This window comes from Moschus berezovskii, chromosome 20, assembly GCF_049115385.1.
Source record: "Moschus berezovskii isolate FMDL1 chromosome 20, NW_MosBer_1.0, whole genome shotgun sequence".
NCBI lineage: Eukaryota > Metazoa > Chordata > Mammalia > Artiodactyla > Moschidae > Moschus > Moschus berezovskii.
This window is the reverse complement of record NC_142479.1, coordinates 61,239,187-61,256,432: the sequence shown is the minus strand read 5'-3', so window position 1 is coordinate 61,256,432 and position 17,246 is coordinate 61,239,187. Positions and strand designations below refer to the sequence as shown.

General features: G+C 57.5%; 1 protein-coding gene across 1 annotated transcript; it reads left to right on the top strand.

Annotated features, from left to right (window-relative positions):
* The first annotated feature begins 324 nt into the window (after nucleotides 1-324).
* METRNL (meteorin like, glial cell differentiation regulator) lies at nucleotides 325-15,511 on the top strand. Its single transcript, XM_055408245.2, has 4 exons — nucleotides 325-729; nucleotides 6,684-7,069; nucleotides 14,002-14,061; nucleotides 14,973-15,511. Exons 1-4 carry the CDS (start codon nucleotides 569-571, stop codon nucleotides 15,293-15,295), a joined length of 930 nt encoding a protein of 309 aa, XP_055264220.1. The 5' UTR covers nucleotides 325-568; the 3' UTR covers nucleotides 15,296-15,511.
* Nucleotides 15,512-17,246: the final 1,735 nt, after the last annotated feature.

The window sequence follows — 17,246 nt, the reverse complement described above, 5'->3', positions numbered from 1 at the left end:
CGGGACGCGCTGCTGCCCTTCCCCCTCCAGCTCGAAATTCCACTTTCCAACCTGGCTCTTCCCTCCCGGGCCCTCCTCCCCGTCCCTCGCGCAGCCCTCTCCACTCCGCGGCGTCCCAGCCTGTCCCACCCCTGGGCCACACGCCCCCGGCGCTACGCGCCCCTGCCACGCCGCAGACTCCGGGATCCGCCGCGTCCAGCCGGGCGCACAGGGCGCGGGGCGCGGGCGCAAGGGGCGGAGTTCCGGCGCGCGGGGGCGGACCCGGGGCGGGGGCGGAGCGGCGGGACGGGCGCCGCCCCCCAGCTGAGCCGGGACCGGGACCGCGGACTTGCAGACTTCAGAGGCTCTGGCGGCGGCGGCGGGCGTGGACCTCCTTGCACGGGTCCAGCGGCTCCAGCGGCTCGGGCGGCCCCGACTCCGGCGGGGATGGGCGGGCGGCCGCCCTGGAGGCGCGGGGGGCGCGCGACCTGACCGCCTGGACTCGGAGCCCGGCCGCCCGGCCGCGCCGGGTCGAGGGTCTGCACGGTTGGCGCGGACACGGGACAGGCGGCCGAGCCGGAGCCAGAGCATGCGGGGCGCGACGCGGGCGGCTGGGGGGCGCGCGGGGCAGCTGTGGCCGAGGCCCCCCGCCCCGGGCCCTGGACCGCCGCCGCTGCTGCTGCTGCTGGCCGTGCTACTGGGCGGCGCGGGCGCGCAGTACTCGAGCGACCTGTGCAGCTGGAAGGGGAGGTGAGTCCGCGCGGCGCGAGCCTGGCCCTCGCGTCCACTCCCCTCCCGCGCGGGCCGAGCGCGCGGGGGCTCGGGGGCCCGGGGGCCCGCTCTCCAGGCCGAGTGCGGTCCCCGCCCTCCCCCGCCCCGGTTCTAGAACAAAAGAGCCCGCGGCGCCCCGGTCCCCCGGCCCAGAGGACGCCCAGGGGAAGGCGCGCCTGCAGCGCGGTGGGGTCGGTTCGGTCCGGCAGCCCGTTCTCCCGGCGCAGGATCGCGCGTGTCGTCACTTGGTTGCCAGAGAGCCGCAGCCCGGACCCCGCGACCCTTCACTGGAGACGATCGGGGGTCAGCCCTCTGTCCCTTCCCGGGCTCTGCCCTCAACGAGGAGTTGCGCGCCCCGGGCCGGGAGGAGCCGGGCCTGCGCTTAGGGCCGAGCGGGAAGGGACAGACGGGTCTGTAGGAAGGAGCGGCGGCTCCGATGGTCGGAGAGGGGGCCCTGGCGCTGATCGCGCGTTGACCACGTCGGTGCGGGCGGAGACCCGCGGGCGGGCACCTTGCGCTGGGCGAGTTCTGGGCCTGGTTGAGCCCCCCGCCCCGCCCGGTGAAGGTCAGGCCGCCCTTGGCAGCGCGCGCTGGGCTCGGCGACCCCCCTTCACGCCCTCCGCCAAGGCAGGCAGCCGAGGACTTTTTTTTTTTAAACTGCAGTGTGACAGGCAAGTCACAAGCGTGGGCGGGGAGCGGGGGTGGTTGGTGAGAGCGCAGCTACTCAGGACAAGAACAGCAGTCTACCAGGGCGCCGGCCAGAGCCCGGCACCTCGCCGTCGAAGAAGACCGCATGTGCTTCGGAAGTTGCGGGTTCAAGAGTTTGCAGAGGGAGGGAGATGCTAGCGTCGTCTTCTCCGAAAACACAGTGGACCGGGACTCCCTTGGAGTCTGGGTGTCCGGGCGTCCCACCGTGCAGGGTCCCTAAAACCCTGTCTTCTGGTGGGAAGACTCCCGCTGGCAGACACCTCATGCTGTGGGGGTGTCATGGGGTTGAGTGAAGACAGTTTTTCCGAGAAGAGCAGGGTTGTGCCAGGGTGCTGGGTTGTGCGTCAGCAGGGCAGCTGCTGGTCATCTTGGATATGTCCAGACCCAGTTGTGCGTGCTCCTCCGTGGGATTTTCCCGAAGTGGGTTGCCATTTCCTCCTCCAGGGGATCTTCCCCACCCAGGGATCAAACCTGCGTCTCCAGCATTGTAGGCGGATTCTTTACTGCTGAGCCACGCGGGAAGCCCCCAGTTCTCTGTGGAAATTGGCAATTACGTTGCTCCTTTCTCTCTACTTCCCACCCATCCCAGAGTGAAGGTCCCGGGCTCCTGAGGTTGGGCTGGTGTCACCCGCCCTCCAGGCTACAGAAGGTCTCCCGGCAGCAGGGGTTGGTGGAGCTGAGATTGGGCCCTGCGCGGCAGATCCGAGCTCTGGGGGAGGGTTGGCCTGGAGAATGCTGGCGCCAGCACAGAGCTGGCTGGGAGCCTCTGACTCTGACACACTCTTCTGGGGCTGCCCTTTCCCCCCTTGCTGGTAATTAAACTCCCTGCTTTGCAGCCTCTGCTGGATGAATCAGTGCATCCCCAAAATGAGGCCTTGGGGTGTCCTGCTTCAGCAGATCAAAAACAGAAACCCAGTCCCACCCTTGTGAGCTTGAATTTCCAGAGGAGGAGCTGACACCCTTTTCACATTCTTGGAGGACCAGTGTGCAGAACATGCCTCCCCTGGAGACCCAAGGGAGCTGGGGACCATGCAGGTGGTTATAGGGGGTAGAGGAATCCCTTCTTCTTCCTGTGCATCCTCTTATCTACCTGGAGAAGCAGAGCCGCTTGCCTGTACCCCCTCTCTCTCCATCATTGCTAATGAACCCCTGGTCTTGGACACCCTCCAATGTCCTCCTCTCAACCTAAACGTAGAAACTTGTCAAAGGCGGCTACAGTGGCTGTAGAAGTTATGGGCAAGGATCCAGAGCAGAGATAGGTCCAAGTCACATTCCAGGAGCGTAAGACCCCCCTCCCCCCACGCCAGTGTTGTAATCGCTGCCCCTCCGGTTACCTTTTTTTTTTTTTTCTTCACAGATCAGCTGACAGATTCTTACCCTGGTGCACTGGTTTGCCTGCTGTTTCTATAGCATTTATGACTTTTTATGAGCTGTTCTAAAGACAACACAGGGTGGTGCAAGCCCCAATGCGCCAGGGGGGTTCTGATCCCCTGATACGAAGGGAGTTGCTTTTTTATGACACTGGCCACTCACATTTGACAGGCTGGATGTGTTTCTGGGTGTATCCAAGCAATTAAGTAGAAGGTTTTGAAATCCCTCTCCCTCGGCCAGGGCAGGATGCGTCCTATCTTTATTAGGCCCTGGTCATAAAGGTGGACCATGAACTTTCCCACTGCAATGGGCTGGGCACTGCCAGTGTGTCACACCTGGGCTGTCTGTCCTGCGCGGTGGGGAAATGAAAGGTAACTCCAGGAAGCAGAGCCTTTTGGTTTCGCCCTTGATCTGAAGCTCTTCCTGACTTTAGTCAACCAGAGACCATCACTTCCTTCTGGTGACTCAGGGTTTGGACCAGGCTGTAGGCATGAGTGGTGTGGGCTCTGCTGCCACCACACTGACCCCATCAGATAGTCCCTGTAGCAACGTGGAATTTGCCATCTTTCCCATAAAGGTGCTCCACAGGTGTGTGTCCTCTTGGGGAGTGACACTTGCCAACTCTCCCCCCCCTTTTTAATGCATTAATTCAGTTTAAATAATCCGAGATCAAATCAGTTTTCTCAGTTTCCTAAGACTGACTAGAACCATGTTTTTTTTTTTTTTTCCTGCATCCTTTAGCTTCATCACATCAGGGCATAGTTATTTCATTTTTGCTTGGTTAGGATGTCACTTGCATGTCATATGAAAATCGTAAAATACCATCACCAGTGACCATTACCAATGTGTCGTGCGTTTGCATCTCCAGCATTTTTGCATTAACAAGTTTTTTTCAGCCTTTCAGTTGTGACTAGATTTTCCGGTAGGTACTAGGTAGACCGTGAATCTTCTACTTCAGCTGGCCCCAGGCTGAACTGAGCAGATGTCTGTCTGAATGGAGCTCTTGCTGTGATGCGACCGTGGACACTCCTGTGTTGGGTGCCTAAGTGGGAGTCTTGTTGGTTCTGATGTTTTAGTAGAACAAGAGAGAAGAAGTAGAGATGGTGACTTCCCTGGTGGTTCAGTGGCTAAGACTCTGTGCTCAGAATGTAGGGGGCCCGGGTTCGATCCCTGGTCAGGGAACTAGGTCCCACATGCCATAACTAAGTGTTCACATGATGCAGCTAAAGGTCCTGTGTGCCACAATGAAGATAGCAGACCCCATGTGCCGCGAGTAGGACCTGGCACAGCCAAATAAATAAATAAAAATAAATAATTTTTAGAAAAGAGAGAAGAGGCAGAGCAGAGCCTGTGAAGGTTCTGGTGATGGGGTGGAGCTGCTAGAGGGTAAAGTGATGGGCGCCAAGTGATTTCTTGTCTGTCCACTGTCTTTTTGTTCCTAGTCCTCTTTTAGGTGGCGAGTGACTTGTGAATAAATGGATGCATGTGGTCATGTGCATGGGCTTCCCTGGTGGCTCAGAGGTTAAAGCGTCTGCCTCCAATACGGGAGACCCGGGTTCGATCCCTGGGTCGGGAAGATCCCCCGGAGAAGGAAACGGTAACCCACTCTAGTATTCTTGCCTGGAGAATCCCATGGACGGAGAAGCCTGGTAGGCTACAGTCCACAGGGTCGCATAGAGTCGGACACGACTGAGCGACGGAATGGAACGGACGGTCATGTGCACAGGCTGGGGTGGCAGTCCCTGGAGCTTCGGGTCCACCTCCCCCTGGGCAGCATGGGCTGGCCATCAGTCCCCATGAGGGCCCCCTTCACCCCTGCCAAGACGTGGGTGGAGGGTAAGCTCACCCCCTTTTCCCCCTCCACTGTTGAGGTTAAAGCAACTTAGTGAGAGGTACCCACAGCCTCTGCTGTGGGTTCTCCACTCCCTCAACCCCTAGGGTCCCTCATCCCACTGAGAGGGAAGCAAAGCCTTTGACGGGATGGTTTTTGTGGGAGAGAGAGTTGAGGATTGGTGCCTGGGCATGGGGCAAGCTGCCCCTCGAAGCTGGAGCCAGGAGAGGAGGGACACTGTGATAAAGTTTGTTTGGCTGCATAAGAGCAGGGCTGATTATAGTCATCTGTGGCAACCACACACCATTTAGTCTAATTTTGTCACCCAGCACTGTAATTACACCCATCCCCTCCTGTGTGTCCGATGAGCTTATGTGAGTTTTATGTGGCTGTAATTTGTAAGTCTGTTCTGCGTGTGCGGCCCCGGTAGGCGTCTGAGGCCAGGCTGCCTATGACCCAAGGCCTTGGGGGTGGGGAGTGGGGTTAGGAGGGAGTTCACCTCCTTGACACCTCCTTCTGATGTGGTCTGCAGGGTGACTGTGCAGCCCCAGCCTGCAGCTGGCCGTCGTATGAAAAGCGAGGCTTTTCGGGGCCCGGAGCATGAGTCACCAACAGTAAATGCAAACCATATGTTATGTGTTTTCTCCTCTGCAGAAAAGGTTTCTGGTAACTCACTCAGGCCAGGGCTCTGAATATAGCATTGTTTATTTCACATAAAAATCCTAAGAATGTGGGTGAACCTGTCTGAGATCTGATCAGAACCAAATTTCATGTAATAAAACACTTAGTTGAAGTCACCGGGTTGAGTTCCAGGGCTGCTCCGTGGTCATGATGTAACCGTCACCACAAGCTGACATTTACATTACAGGTTTGAGTAGGGGAAACTTGAACGTTTTTGATGGTTTCAATTTCTCGAAAACATAGCGTTACAACTTACTAAGACCTGCCACCCTGAGAGCATAGCACACTTCATTTTTTCCTGTTTGGCATTTATTACGACTGAAACCCACTGAACTCCTCAGCAGTCCCCATCGGGAAGACAGGCATCCACAGATCTTTTGTGGTTTTTTCCACAGTTCCCTCCCGTGTCTCCCCATGGAGGACCTTTTCTTGACTTTTGTATCTTGCTTTGATGATATTTGAGTTTGTTTTGAAAAAGAAAAAAAACCAACCACTATTGGCAATGCAGGGTCTTCAGGTTTACAAGTGAATGACAAAGCGGTCACATCATTGCCTTCAAGACAATAGGAACATTGTGTCTAATGGGGACCCTAAAGACAAAACTTACCAACAACCTCCAACAATCGCCACCCACCCCCCCACCAAATTGCTGACGTTCCCTTTGGTTTAAAAGCTGCTCCCTGGAGTGCATTCTTTATTGTATGTGCGTGGCATTCCAGCCTGCTTCCTGTCTTGAATCTGCTCCCTGGTCTCCACTCCACTCAATGGGAATCTCCCATCAAATGAGCTTCCTGACCCTCATTTGGTCATCTGGAACCTGGGTTGGTGCCAACGTCTTGCTGGTGTTTCCCTGTTTATTTTTTGGAAGATCTGTCCCTTCCGTGTTTCCCACCTCCACCGCACCCGTCACCATCCCAGACCCCAGGGACTTGGGCTCAGAGGCCAGCGGAGTGTCGGGCTGTTGAGAGGGCCCAGGAGCCAGGAGCTCCCACATGCACCAGAGTGTTCAGAGCCAGATGGGTGGGACCACGTGGCCGCACCCTCCTCCCTGGAGATGGGCCCTTAGCTGCATGGTGGCGACAGCGCCCACCTGTCTCTGGGAGAGGGGTGCTGCCATGCTGTGCCAAATTGCTTCAGTCGTGTCCAACTCTTTGCAGCTCTATGGACTGTAGCCTGCCAGGCTCCTCGGTCCATGGGGAGTCTCCAGGCAAGAATACTGAAGTGGGTTGCTGTGCCATCCTCCAGGGGATCTTTCTGACCTGGGGATCCTGCATCATAGGCGGATTCTTTACTGCGGTGCTCAGGTGCATCTCCCGACTGACGTGTCTCTCCCCATCTGCAGCGGGCTGACACACGAGGCCCACAGGAAGGAAGTGGAGCAAGTTTACCTGCGCTGCTCGGCGGGCACCGTCGAGTGGATGTACCCGACCGGGGCGCTCATCGTGAACCTGCGGCCCAACACCTTCTCGCCCTCCCGGCACCTGACTCTGTGTATCAAGCCCCTCAGGGGCTCCTCGGGGGCCAATATTTATTTGGAAAAGACTGGAGAACTGAAACTGCTGGTGCGGGACGGGGACCTTGGGGCCGGCCAGGCGCCGTGTTTCAGCTTCGAGCAGGGGGGCCTGTTCGTGGAGGCGACGCCACAGCAAGACATCAGCAGGAGGACCACGGGCTTCCAGTACGAGCTGACCAGCAGGCGCGCGGGGCCGGACCTGCACGCCCTGTCAGGTGAGTGTAGCACGCAGGGTATGGGGTTGGCCTCGGGGGATTCCTCTCCTGTTTGCTGGGCCTGCCCCCCACCCATCGTCTCCTGCCCCCAACTCCCCCATGGGGAAGAATCTCCAGGCAAGAACACGCTGCCCGAGTCTGGGTTTCAGACCTGGTGGGTCTGCCCAAGGGCAGCCAAGGCTCCCCGCGGCGTGCTGTGGGCAGTTTGGACTCGGGACGATGGCCGTGGGTCAGAACAGAGCCATGACGCAGTCCTGGCCCCCAGTACACTTTTCTCCCCTGGACCAGCTTTGACTGCAATTTGAAATGGGTGCTGTTACTGTCCAAACTCCTCCAGAGTTTCTTCTGACACACGAGTCGATCAGGTGTTCCGGGTGTCGGCTGCAGCCCCTGAAACATTTGAGTTCTGGGTGGGAGTTGAGGCTGATTCCTGTTCCAGAGCTGGGGTGTCCTGAATTGTGGGCCGGTCCCGAGTTCCCGAGCCGATTTATGGGTGGGTGTCAGTGAGGACTCGTCCGTGTGGAGTGAGAGCACCAGTGCCACACCAGGCGGGGCAGCTGAGTGGCTGTGACGATCTGGGGACTCCAGGCGAGGTCTCCAAGGGAGTCTCTGGGTGGCCGAGGCTGGTGTGTTGGCTTCAGATTTTCCTTCCTTCTCTTTGAGGCCAGCAGACAGCTCTGCTGCACCCTGTGTGGAGAGCAGTGTTGGTCTCTGGAAAGTTCTGTGGGCAGAGAGGAGTGTGTGGCCCCAAGAGCTCCCACACAGGGCAAACTCAGGGTCCTCGTCATTTCATCAGGGACAACCAGGCCCAGTGGGGCTCTAGCCCTGAGGCACAGATGGCTTTGCGGGGTCCGAGTGTGTGGGGCGGGGGCTGGTAGCACTTGGGTGTGCCATCTGCACCATCTTCTTCAATTCCAAAACTAGTTGGTAGCAAGATGCCTCCCAAGGGGAAGGTGGGAGCTCGGATAATCTTGGGGGTAGGTTCCAGGCAGCTGTTCTTCAGCTGAGATGATGGGCACTGGGAGGTGCTTTGGCATCATGTGATGGAGGTGAGGCAGGGGTGCTTCTCACACCCCATAGTGCATGGGGCAGCCCCAACATGGAGAATGAGCTGGCCCCAAGTGTTGGCATGGTCCCTCCACCATGGAGGATGACCTGGCCCCGTGTGTCAGCAGTGCTGAGGTCAAAACACCTGGTGTGAGGGGTGGACTAGCCCCAAGAATAGTATAATCTCCACATTTTAGTGAATAAAATCTTCCACTGGGAAAACTCAGACCTCCTAGGATTTGAAATGTAGACTTTTCTCCTGAGTGTGAATCTACAGTACATTGTCCTGTTGTTCCTGACTCTGATGATTTTCCAAAACCTTAACTCTCTCTCAACCTAAACTGGTCTGTTATAGAGCTTCAGCATATGACGGCCCAGGCAGGACCCCTCCCCCCAGGACCTGACTGTCCATGTAGCACCCCTCCCCCCAGGGCCTGACTGGGTAGGACCCTGTCAGGAATGCTGAAAGTGGCTATAAAACTCCAGGACTTGAATAAAACTTTAACCACAACAGCCTTTATCTTGATCACCAGCAAGTGATCCCCGGGGCTCGCTCTGGTGTGTATGCGTATGTTGGAGTGGGGAGCCACTGGAGATAAACTCACCATGAAAACAAAATCTGGAAAAACCCAGTCACCAAATTTGATGTGTCTGACCACGGCGATGGTTGGCCGAGGGGGCAGATGTTAGGAACTCGCTAGCAGTCCTTTTACTGATTAAAATGTTGATGGGTTGAGACCACTGGGCTGCTGGTCACTTATTCTCTCCGGCTGGAACTTTGTTCTACTTTGCTGTGCGGCTCCCACCAGATTCTCAGAGGCCATGGCGTAAAGGTCTTTCCATGATGCCACCTGGGTGCTCTGGTCAGCACAGACTGGAGTTTCTGGTGGAAAATTCACAGTGTGGTCGCAACCTGGGGTGACTCAGCCTGTGACTTAGCCCTGGGCACCTGAGACTTTCTCTCCCTTTCTCTGGGGCCAGGGTCTGTGCTTCCTCAGACCCCAGGTCCATATTTCCAGACTAGGGCAGTAAGTGGATTTGGGAGAGCCCTGTGGGGTCCCAGAGAGGAGGCCCCATGTGATGGGGTGGGTCATCTGGTCACTAGCCAGGGCCCCACACTGGTTGCATGGCTGCGGCTGGACATTGGGCTGCTGGGCTGCCCTTGTTACCCCCAGCCATATGCTTGCCTGGCCCTGGAGTGTCACTTTAAATCTGGGGCCTGCAATGATCCCAGGGACCCTGGGGGTAATGGGACGTGAGTGTCCATCTATCTGCCCAATGGCTGGGGCACTGGCCTGGGGCAGTATAGATGCAGTGACTGTCAGAACTTGAGATAGGGACTCAAGATGCTCCCAGGGTCTGGCAGCTGTGGGCCCAACACCTCTCTGTCCTGAAGGAGGCGAGGGTAGCGGGGATCCGGGGAGGCTGGTCCGTCCCTTCTCCCCAGGGATGCGTCCCTAAGCTTTTAATGCCAAAGGAATGGGTATGTAATGTGGAATGCTGGTCCCAGCCATCTGGCAGCAGTGACCTCCCCCGGGACCAGGCGGGCTCTCAGAGGGCAGTGCCCTCCTGTCTGGCCCTGGCTCCAGCTGGGAGACCCCGGTGAAGCCAGATCCCTGGTGCGTGGGCCATGGAGGTGAGCGCACGTCCTGGGGCCGAGCAGCCCAGGAAGCAACCTGCTGGGGAGGTGGACAAGCCTTCTCCCTTGCCAATGAGTCATGAGTTCCAGTTTGTGCTGACATGAGAGCAGAGGCCCTGTGGGCCGGGATCCCGGAGGAGGGGAGGTGTGCATGAGCCTCGCCGGCCACAACTCTGGGTAGTTCCGCCGGGCGTGTTTATGGTGAGCGTGTCAGCCTCGTGTTCATCATGTTGCACAATCGGCTGCCTCGTATAAACTGAGACGTGCCAACAGCCAAAGAAGAGGCCAGAAGAGAGAGGCGGGCAGGTGGGCGGCAGGGGTCCTTCAGCCCTGGGGTACTCAGGGTTGGGCTGCCACGTGGCTGGAGCCAGGAGACCTGCCCCATCCCTTTCCCTTCCCACAAGGGCCTCGCCAGGCACCTGAGGAACCCAGCACTCCCTCCTCTGGTGCTGGAAAAGTCTGGCAGGATATAAAAGGCAGGCAAGCAGCCAGATGCAACTCACTAGTGGAAGAAGCTCCAGGTCACGCCTGGACCCTGTGCTGAGGCCTCACTGTGGCCCCGGCTGACCATCTTCCTCAGGGTCCCCAGTATACTCAGGTAAATGGGCACTGTCCGCACCCCTGTGGCCCAGTGGGCTGGGGGACCCACTGGGGTGGCCAGCAAGGGAGGGTGGGGGTGTTACTCGGTCTGGTTCTAAGGGACAGAGGCAGACCCCATCTTTGGGGTTCTTCTGGGACCCTTGATGCCAGCCTGTTCTTTTACTGCTGAGGGAGTGGAGAAGCAGGGGAGGGCTGTGTGTGATGCCCACCCAGAGCTGGCCCTCTGTATTCAGGTGAAGGGGGATGGCAGTGGTGTTTTAGACCCACCGCTGGAGGGTGGGGAGGGGCAGGAGGACTCACCCTTGTGCCGGCCGTGAAGGTTCAGAAGTGACACCCATTGCTGCTTGTGGGTGCCAGGTGGGTGAGGCGGCCTGGGTCCCACAGTTTTTGATGGGCTTCACCTCCCCATCCCCTTTGAAACCGCTCTGTTGATGAGTCAGAGGAAAATGATCCCTTTTGGGTGGGGGTTGCTGCTGAGATTCCCCCTCCTCAGGCTCCTTAGAATATAGGAGTGGCCTTGATGGGCCATGGGAGATAAACAACAGCGTGCAGAAATGAGAAGAAACTTGGTTATTTCCTGGAAAAAGAACTTAATTTTTTTCCCTGAAAATTTAGTTTCTTGCACCAGTGCTTCTCCAGCTCCCCAAGTCATTATTAAGATGATTTTTCATCTTATCCAGTTCCGGGCTTTTGAGGTGGAAGGTGTGACTCCTTGCTCACCAGGAAACAGAAGGGAGGAGAGCAGGTGTGGAGGAGACGGCTGGTGAGGGGGCAGTTCTTGTGCTTGCAGGTCCTCTACAGGGGGCGATCAGCCTGAGTTAGGTCCCTTAGTATCCTGTGGGGCAATGTTATCTTGCAGCCTGGAGTTGGGGTGAGTGCAGGGTTGTCCTGCCGATCAGAGGAAGCTCTCGGCTTAGGGATCACTGGCCACATTGCCACCTGCACTTTCCTCCCTGTTAAAATGCTGCGTTTCCCCACCTGGCGAGGCTGTGCTGGAGACCCCAGAGGGTGTCTCACACAAGATCTCCACCCCAGTCATCCTTACCTGTGCCGTCCCACCTGCCGAACCAGCATCCCACCATCTGCAAACATCTCCTTGGGCGTCGGGCTGCCCGGGGCCTGACAGTAGGGTGCTGCCCTTCCCATCTGTACCTGCCATTCTCACCTGTGTCCCCGCCACCCCCAAGCTGGTCTCCTTGACCCTGACTTTTTCCCCACTTTATTCAGTTCATTTTATACACATTCCAGAGTAATCTGCTCCACATCCACACTCCCCGACCACTCCCCCTTTCCGAGAACCACAGGCCAGAATTCCACCCGGCCCCTGGGTCACCCCCTCCCCACCTTCCCCACAAGGAAACGAGATTCGATGTGTCAGGAACCAGCGCATACCACTCGGCCTTTACAAGCCTGACTCCGATTAATAATTGTTTCCAGACTGCTGCTGTTAGCATCTGCAGCCTGGATTCTCCATGAAGGTGCCTACACTTCATAAAGCTCAGGGTCATAGAGAGTCGCAGGGGGTGTGGGATTTGTTAGCTCCAGCTGTCAGTGTGGCGCCAGCTCATTGAGGCTTCGACAGGAGGATCTGCAGGCTGCTGCCCACCTGCCCCTAGGGCCACTGGGTCCTCGGACATCCTCCTTGGGACTGGGCTTGAGTCAGGGCCCAGGACAAGCTTGTGCCACCTTTCTCCCCAACAGTCAGCCAAGGTCCTGGGGCCCATGACCCACAGAAGGTGAGGCTCCAGGGCTTGGCGGTTACACATACCTAGGTCTGCAGTCTGACCAGTGTGCGTGGCCTGGGCCTATCTCAGCTTCTGGAGAGCTTGTGCAGACCTCACCTCTCATCCCCCTGCCCTTGGAGCTTTCAAGGCCTGGCCCTGGGGCCCCAGGTGGGGACCTCTGCCCCTTGGGGGCACCGCCAGGATGGGAAGTCTCCCCACCGTCGTGAGCTGCCTCTCATAAGATGCAAGTCCTTCCAATGCACGTGAGGCCATGCAACCCACTTTCCTCACCATAGTGACCTCTGTCAGGCCCGCTGTGGGCAGCAGGCCTCCAGCAGGCTAGAGGTGGGGGACTCCCAGTTGGCCACCCTCTTTTTAGGGGAGGCCTCAAGGCTGGGGGTCCACACTTGTGACAAAGAGCCACAGGTGGGCAGAAGGCACAGGATTTGGAGCTGGGGCGGGAGGTGCTCAGTCTCAGATGCTTCCGACGCATCCGACAGGCTGTTCTTGTTCTACGGCTTTTGCTTTTTCCTGATAACTTGACAGAAGCACCCGTGAGTCATGCGTTAGCCAGACTGGACTTGGACGTGTGCACCCACCCCCGCCGGGGGCAGGACAGGAAGGCCAGCGCTCTGGACACATCATGTCCATCCTCCCGGGGTCCCAGGACACTGGAGACTCCAGGGTCATCTCTGGTTGCCCCCGCACACACTCTGGGTCCCGGAGGCCCCTCCTATTCTCCTCCGCGTCTCCCTGTCTCCTCCAGGGCCCCGAGTCACTGCAGCCCCTGGGTAGGTGACAGCTCAGCCCAGTTCACAGCCAGGCAGGCAGACAGCTGTAGCTTTGTCCAGGCCCAGTGAGCATCAAGGCTGGAGACTCTGTGGGCCTTTAGAATGTGAAAGGGCCGAGGGAAGCGTGTCCTAGTGAGCGTTCATACCTGATGTTTCTGTTATTAGGGAGTTTGGGCCCCTAGAAACAGGTAAGGAAAAGTGCAACATCAGAGCCAAATAATAAACTTGTGTCTCCCCACATCCACTCTTGAGTTAGGAGCACCATGGTCCCTGGGGCCCCCGAGTCTCGAGGTTTCTCTCTACCCCGCCCTCAGCCTCTCTGGAGAGCTCCTGCCCATCTGGGTCAGTAGGTGGAGGGCAGAGAGAGGGCTGACTCGGGGCAGAGGCCCACCGAGAGGGACTGGTTTGTCTGGAAGAATCAGCCCCCTCCCACATCTGGGAATCTCAGAGGGGATTCTGTGAACTGGGCTTGCTGTGAAAGGTGTCTGGAGGGGTTTGGAGGTGGTCACCTGGTCCCATCGGTTAGACAAGGACCCCACCACTGAAGCAGGTGGACACATCTCTCACTCCCACCAATGCATTTAGCAGGGCCACAGCCTCATGGTGCTTCTAGACAGTGCTTTGACCTCCTGTGGAATGGGGGTGGCAGATGGGACCGTGGGGACAGGCAGTGTGAGTGGGAGGCCCTGGCATTTCCAGACCTGGCCACCGAGGCCACGCAAGGCTCTTGGCCAGGCTGGTGTCAGGAATGAGGCTTCAGATGAGCTCGGGTTGGTTTCGGCACCGAAATGCGACTCAGAGCCCAGTGGTTGCTTGCCAAGTGTGACTGCAGACATGAGCTGTGCAGTCCAGCACAAAACCCCACTTGCCCTTCATTTTCATGCCATCGCAGGCAGCCTAGGTGAGCCTGGAGCTCCTAGAGACATCTCCCCACCCACGAGGCGGAGGTCATGGTCCCGCCTGCTCTCTTTCTCGGCACCTTGATGACAGAGGCCCCGGGCCTAGACAGTTGCTGCTGACAGCAAAGGATTTATAGGATGTCACGTGACCTGTGTGCTGTAGGTGGGTCTGTGTTCCTCGAGTTTCCACAGGCCCCATCTGACCCTGCACCTGACTCTTCTCTCCCTGCAGCCCCGTGCCGGCCTTGCAGCCACACAGAGGTTCTCTTGGCCGTCTGCACCAGCGACTTTGGTGAGTATGCTGGAGGGTCCCACCACGTGGGAGAAATAAACCCCCTCTGCTGAAGACTGGGCTTGGCCCCGCTTCCATCACCAATTGCAGGTCATTGGAAAATGCTTTCCTTTCCACTCATTTAGAATGACCTCCCACACCCCACCGCAAGGGAAGGGACCTGTGTACAGGACCGGGCAAGAGTTGGGAATTCCTCTTTAAGGTGGGAATTCCTATTTGAGGGGCTATTGAGCACTTTCCTGCTTTGTGCTTGAGCCCGAGTCCTGGCGCCCCGCCCACACCCAGGTCCCTTTCAGGCACCGAAGTGGGAGTTAGAGGCACGGTGGGGCCAGGTCTGAGGTCAGGGACTCAGCCTCTGCCTTTTTGTGACATTGGCACAAACGTTCTCGGGTTAAGGGTGGCAACACTCAGTATGAGTTTGCTAGAACCGGCCCAGCAGGACCTGACTCAGCCCCCTAGGCTCCCAGGGCAGCTGGGGAGTGGAATTGCAATCCCCCTTCTTTCTGGCCCCCCACAGAGGGGATCTGGGGCCAGGCAAGGGGTCCCCAAACTTGTGCCTGCTCTGTCCTTCTCCTTCCTGTCACCTTCCGCTCCTCCAAGCTTTACCCTTTCTGTCCAATCTTGATGTGGAATCACAGCAGATCGTGGGTATTAACTGCAGTCACTTTTCTTGTTCCAACTTGAAAAGTTGGTGCACAGTGAGGTTTGTACCTTCTGTTTTCCCCCACTTCTGTGACTGGACCTTGAGAGAAGAGCATCTTTGCCCCCCGACAGTGTGAATGGCAGGGCAGCCCCTAGGCAGCCTCTTGTGTGTGGATTGAGCTTTTTAATGAGAATTTTTGGAAGGCAGCGTTCAGGATCGGTTCCCAGTTTTGCTGCACCCTGCTGACCCCCCTCTCCTTCTTCTGCAGTTGTCCGAGGCTCCATCCAGAAAGTCACCCACGAGCCAGAGCGGCAGGAGTCGGCCATCCACCTGAACGTGAGCCGGCTCTACCGGCAGAAGAGCAGGGTGTTCCGGCCGGCCCCCGGGGGCGAGGGCAGCGTCTGGCAGGGGCGCGTCTCCACGCTGCTGGAGTGCGGCGTCCGGCCCGGGCACGGCGAGTTTCTCTTCACTGGTCACATGCACTTTGGGGAGGCCTGGCTTGGCTGCGCCCCACGCTTCAAGGATTTCCAAAGGATGTACAGGGACGCTGAGGAGAGGGGGCTGAACCCCTGCGAAATGGGCACGGAGTGAGTGCCAGGTGACCGCGGCCGCAGCAGTGGACACTCGTACTGTGGTGGCTGCCTGGGGCTCAAGCTGGGGAGGTACATGCTGTATGCGGCCCCACAAGGTTTCAGCCAAGGACTCCCTGACAGATTGATCGGAGATGCTGTAACATGCCAACTAAGTTATTATATTTTTTTTAAAAAAGAAATGTCCATAGGAAGCAAACTCCCGTGTTGTAAAATGCCTTTGTGTTCCGTTTTGTACTGTTTTCTGAGCATCTGAAGTCACTGTGTTTGGCTGGTGTGTTGGGTGAAGTGTGGGGGCCGTAGCCCACTGTGGACGCCCAACACCAGGCTTGGGTACAATTCAAAGTTGTTTCTTATGATGGAAATTTATGGAGCCAGACACCTAATGGTTTTTCATTTTGTTTTTGAATTTTTAAATGAGGGGCTTTGCCAGCCATCATCATTTTGGGACTGCAGGGTGTTTCCATTCCAGGGAATAAAGACCAGCCTCTGACAGATCAATGGCGCGTCTGTCTTCAGCCCTGGTCGGGGGTGTGTGGCCCTTAGCTGGGGGTCCAGGTCAGATCTTCTCCTGGGGTCAGCGCCCCCCACCCAGCCCTGGCATTAGGGAACTTTCATACTGGTCCCAACTCTAAGTGAGGCCGTTACCTCCATATTTACAACCCCTGCCTTTCTGATGGACCAACCCCACCCCCTTCCTGTTAACCCAGATCCTGCCCTTTGATCTCAGTTTCCCCCAAATGCCTGATCCCAGGGCAAGTGTCTAGATACCCAGGGGCTATTCTGAGCCCCATATCCTCCAGGATGAGTCAGTGTCCTACAGCTGCCGAAACAGATGACCACAATCCAGGAGCTTAAACAACAGATGCTTATTCTCTGATGGTTCTAGAGACCGGAAATCCAAAATCAAGGTGTGGGCAGGGGCGCGCTCCCTGCGACAGCGACAGGGGAGACCCCTCCTTGTCTCTTCCAGCTTCTAGTGTTTTTAACAGTCCTTGGTCCTTGATCTGGTGGACACATCACAGTCTCTCTTCTGCTGTCCCTTGGCCTTCTCCCTCTGAGTATCTCTGTCCACGTGTCCCTCCTCTTATATGTCCAACAATTGCTGGACCAAGGCCCACCCTGATCCAGTAAGACCTCATCTTGATCATACATGCAAAGACTTCATTTCCAAATGAGTTCATATGCACAGGTTCTGGGTGAGATAAGAATCTCAGGAGATACTCTTCATCCTGTTAAGGGCGTCACCTTAGCAGGTGTGTCATGTAATCAGACCCGGGGCTGTGATTCTTCCCAAGCAACTACTGAGACGCCAAGGACCTGGGAGAGGCCGACACCAATCAACGAACACCCAGCCAGCTGCACAGAAAGCTCAGGCACACCGTGAGGAGTGGCTGTCTGCCGGCTCAGGCCTGTGGGTCAGCTCAGGTGTGCCCGGCTCAGGCCTGTGGGCTCCTGCAGGTTGCAACAAGAAGCAGGTGCTCAATACCTGCCCAGCAAGAAGCAGGGTGATGACCTGAAGCAGCAGGTCTGGTGACGGGCACAGGTCCCACTGTGGCTAGTCACTGGGATGCGTTATGCCAGGAGGACGCCTGTAACAGCAGCAGACATGCCTGGCCCAAGTCGGGGGAGGAGCTGACCCGCTCCTGGGTTCACACGTTGGGTTTTCTGGGCAGGCTGGGCACGCCGATGCTGCAGAACCAGATTGTCGGGCTTCAGGCTGGCGTCCCTCACGTCAGTCAATATAGGGACACCAGGATCTGCCCCAGGAGGATTCGGAGCCTTGACCCTGTGTGCTGATGTCCGGTGGACATCAGCAGCATTTCCTCCACTTGAGGCTGAAGCTTTGCAGGAAGTGCCTGGGGGTGGAGGCCTCTTGGCGAGAGTCTGGAGGGAGCTTGTTGGACAGGCTGGGGAGAGGGTTGGGGTTTGGCCCTGAGAGGGCGGCCCCA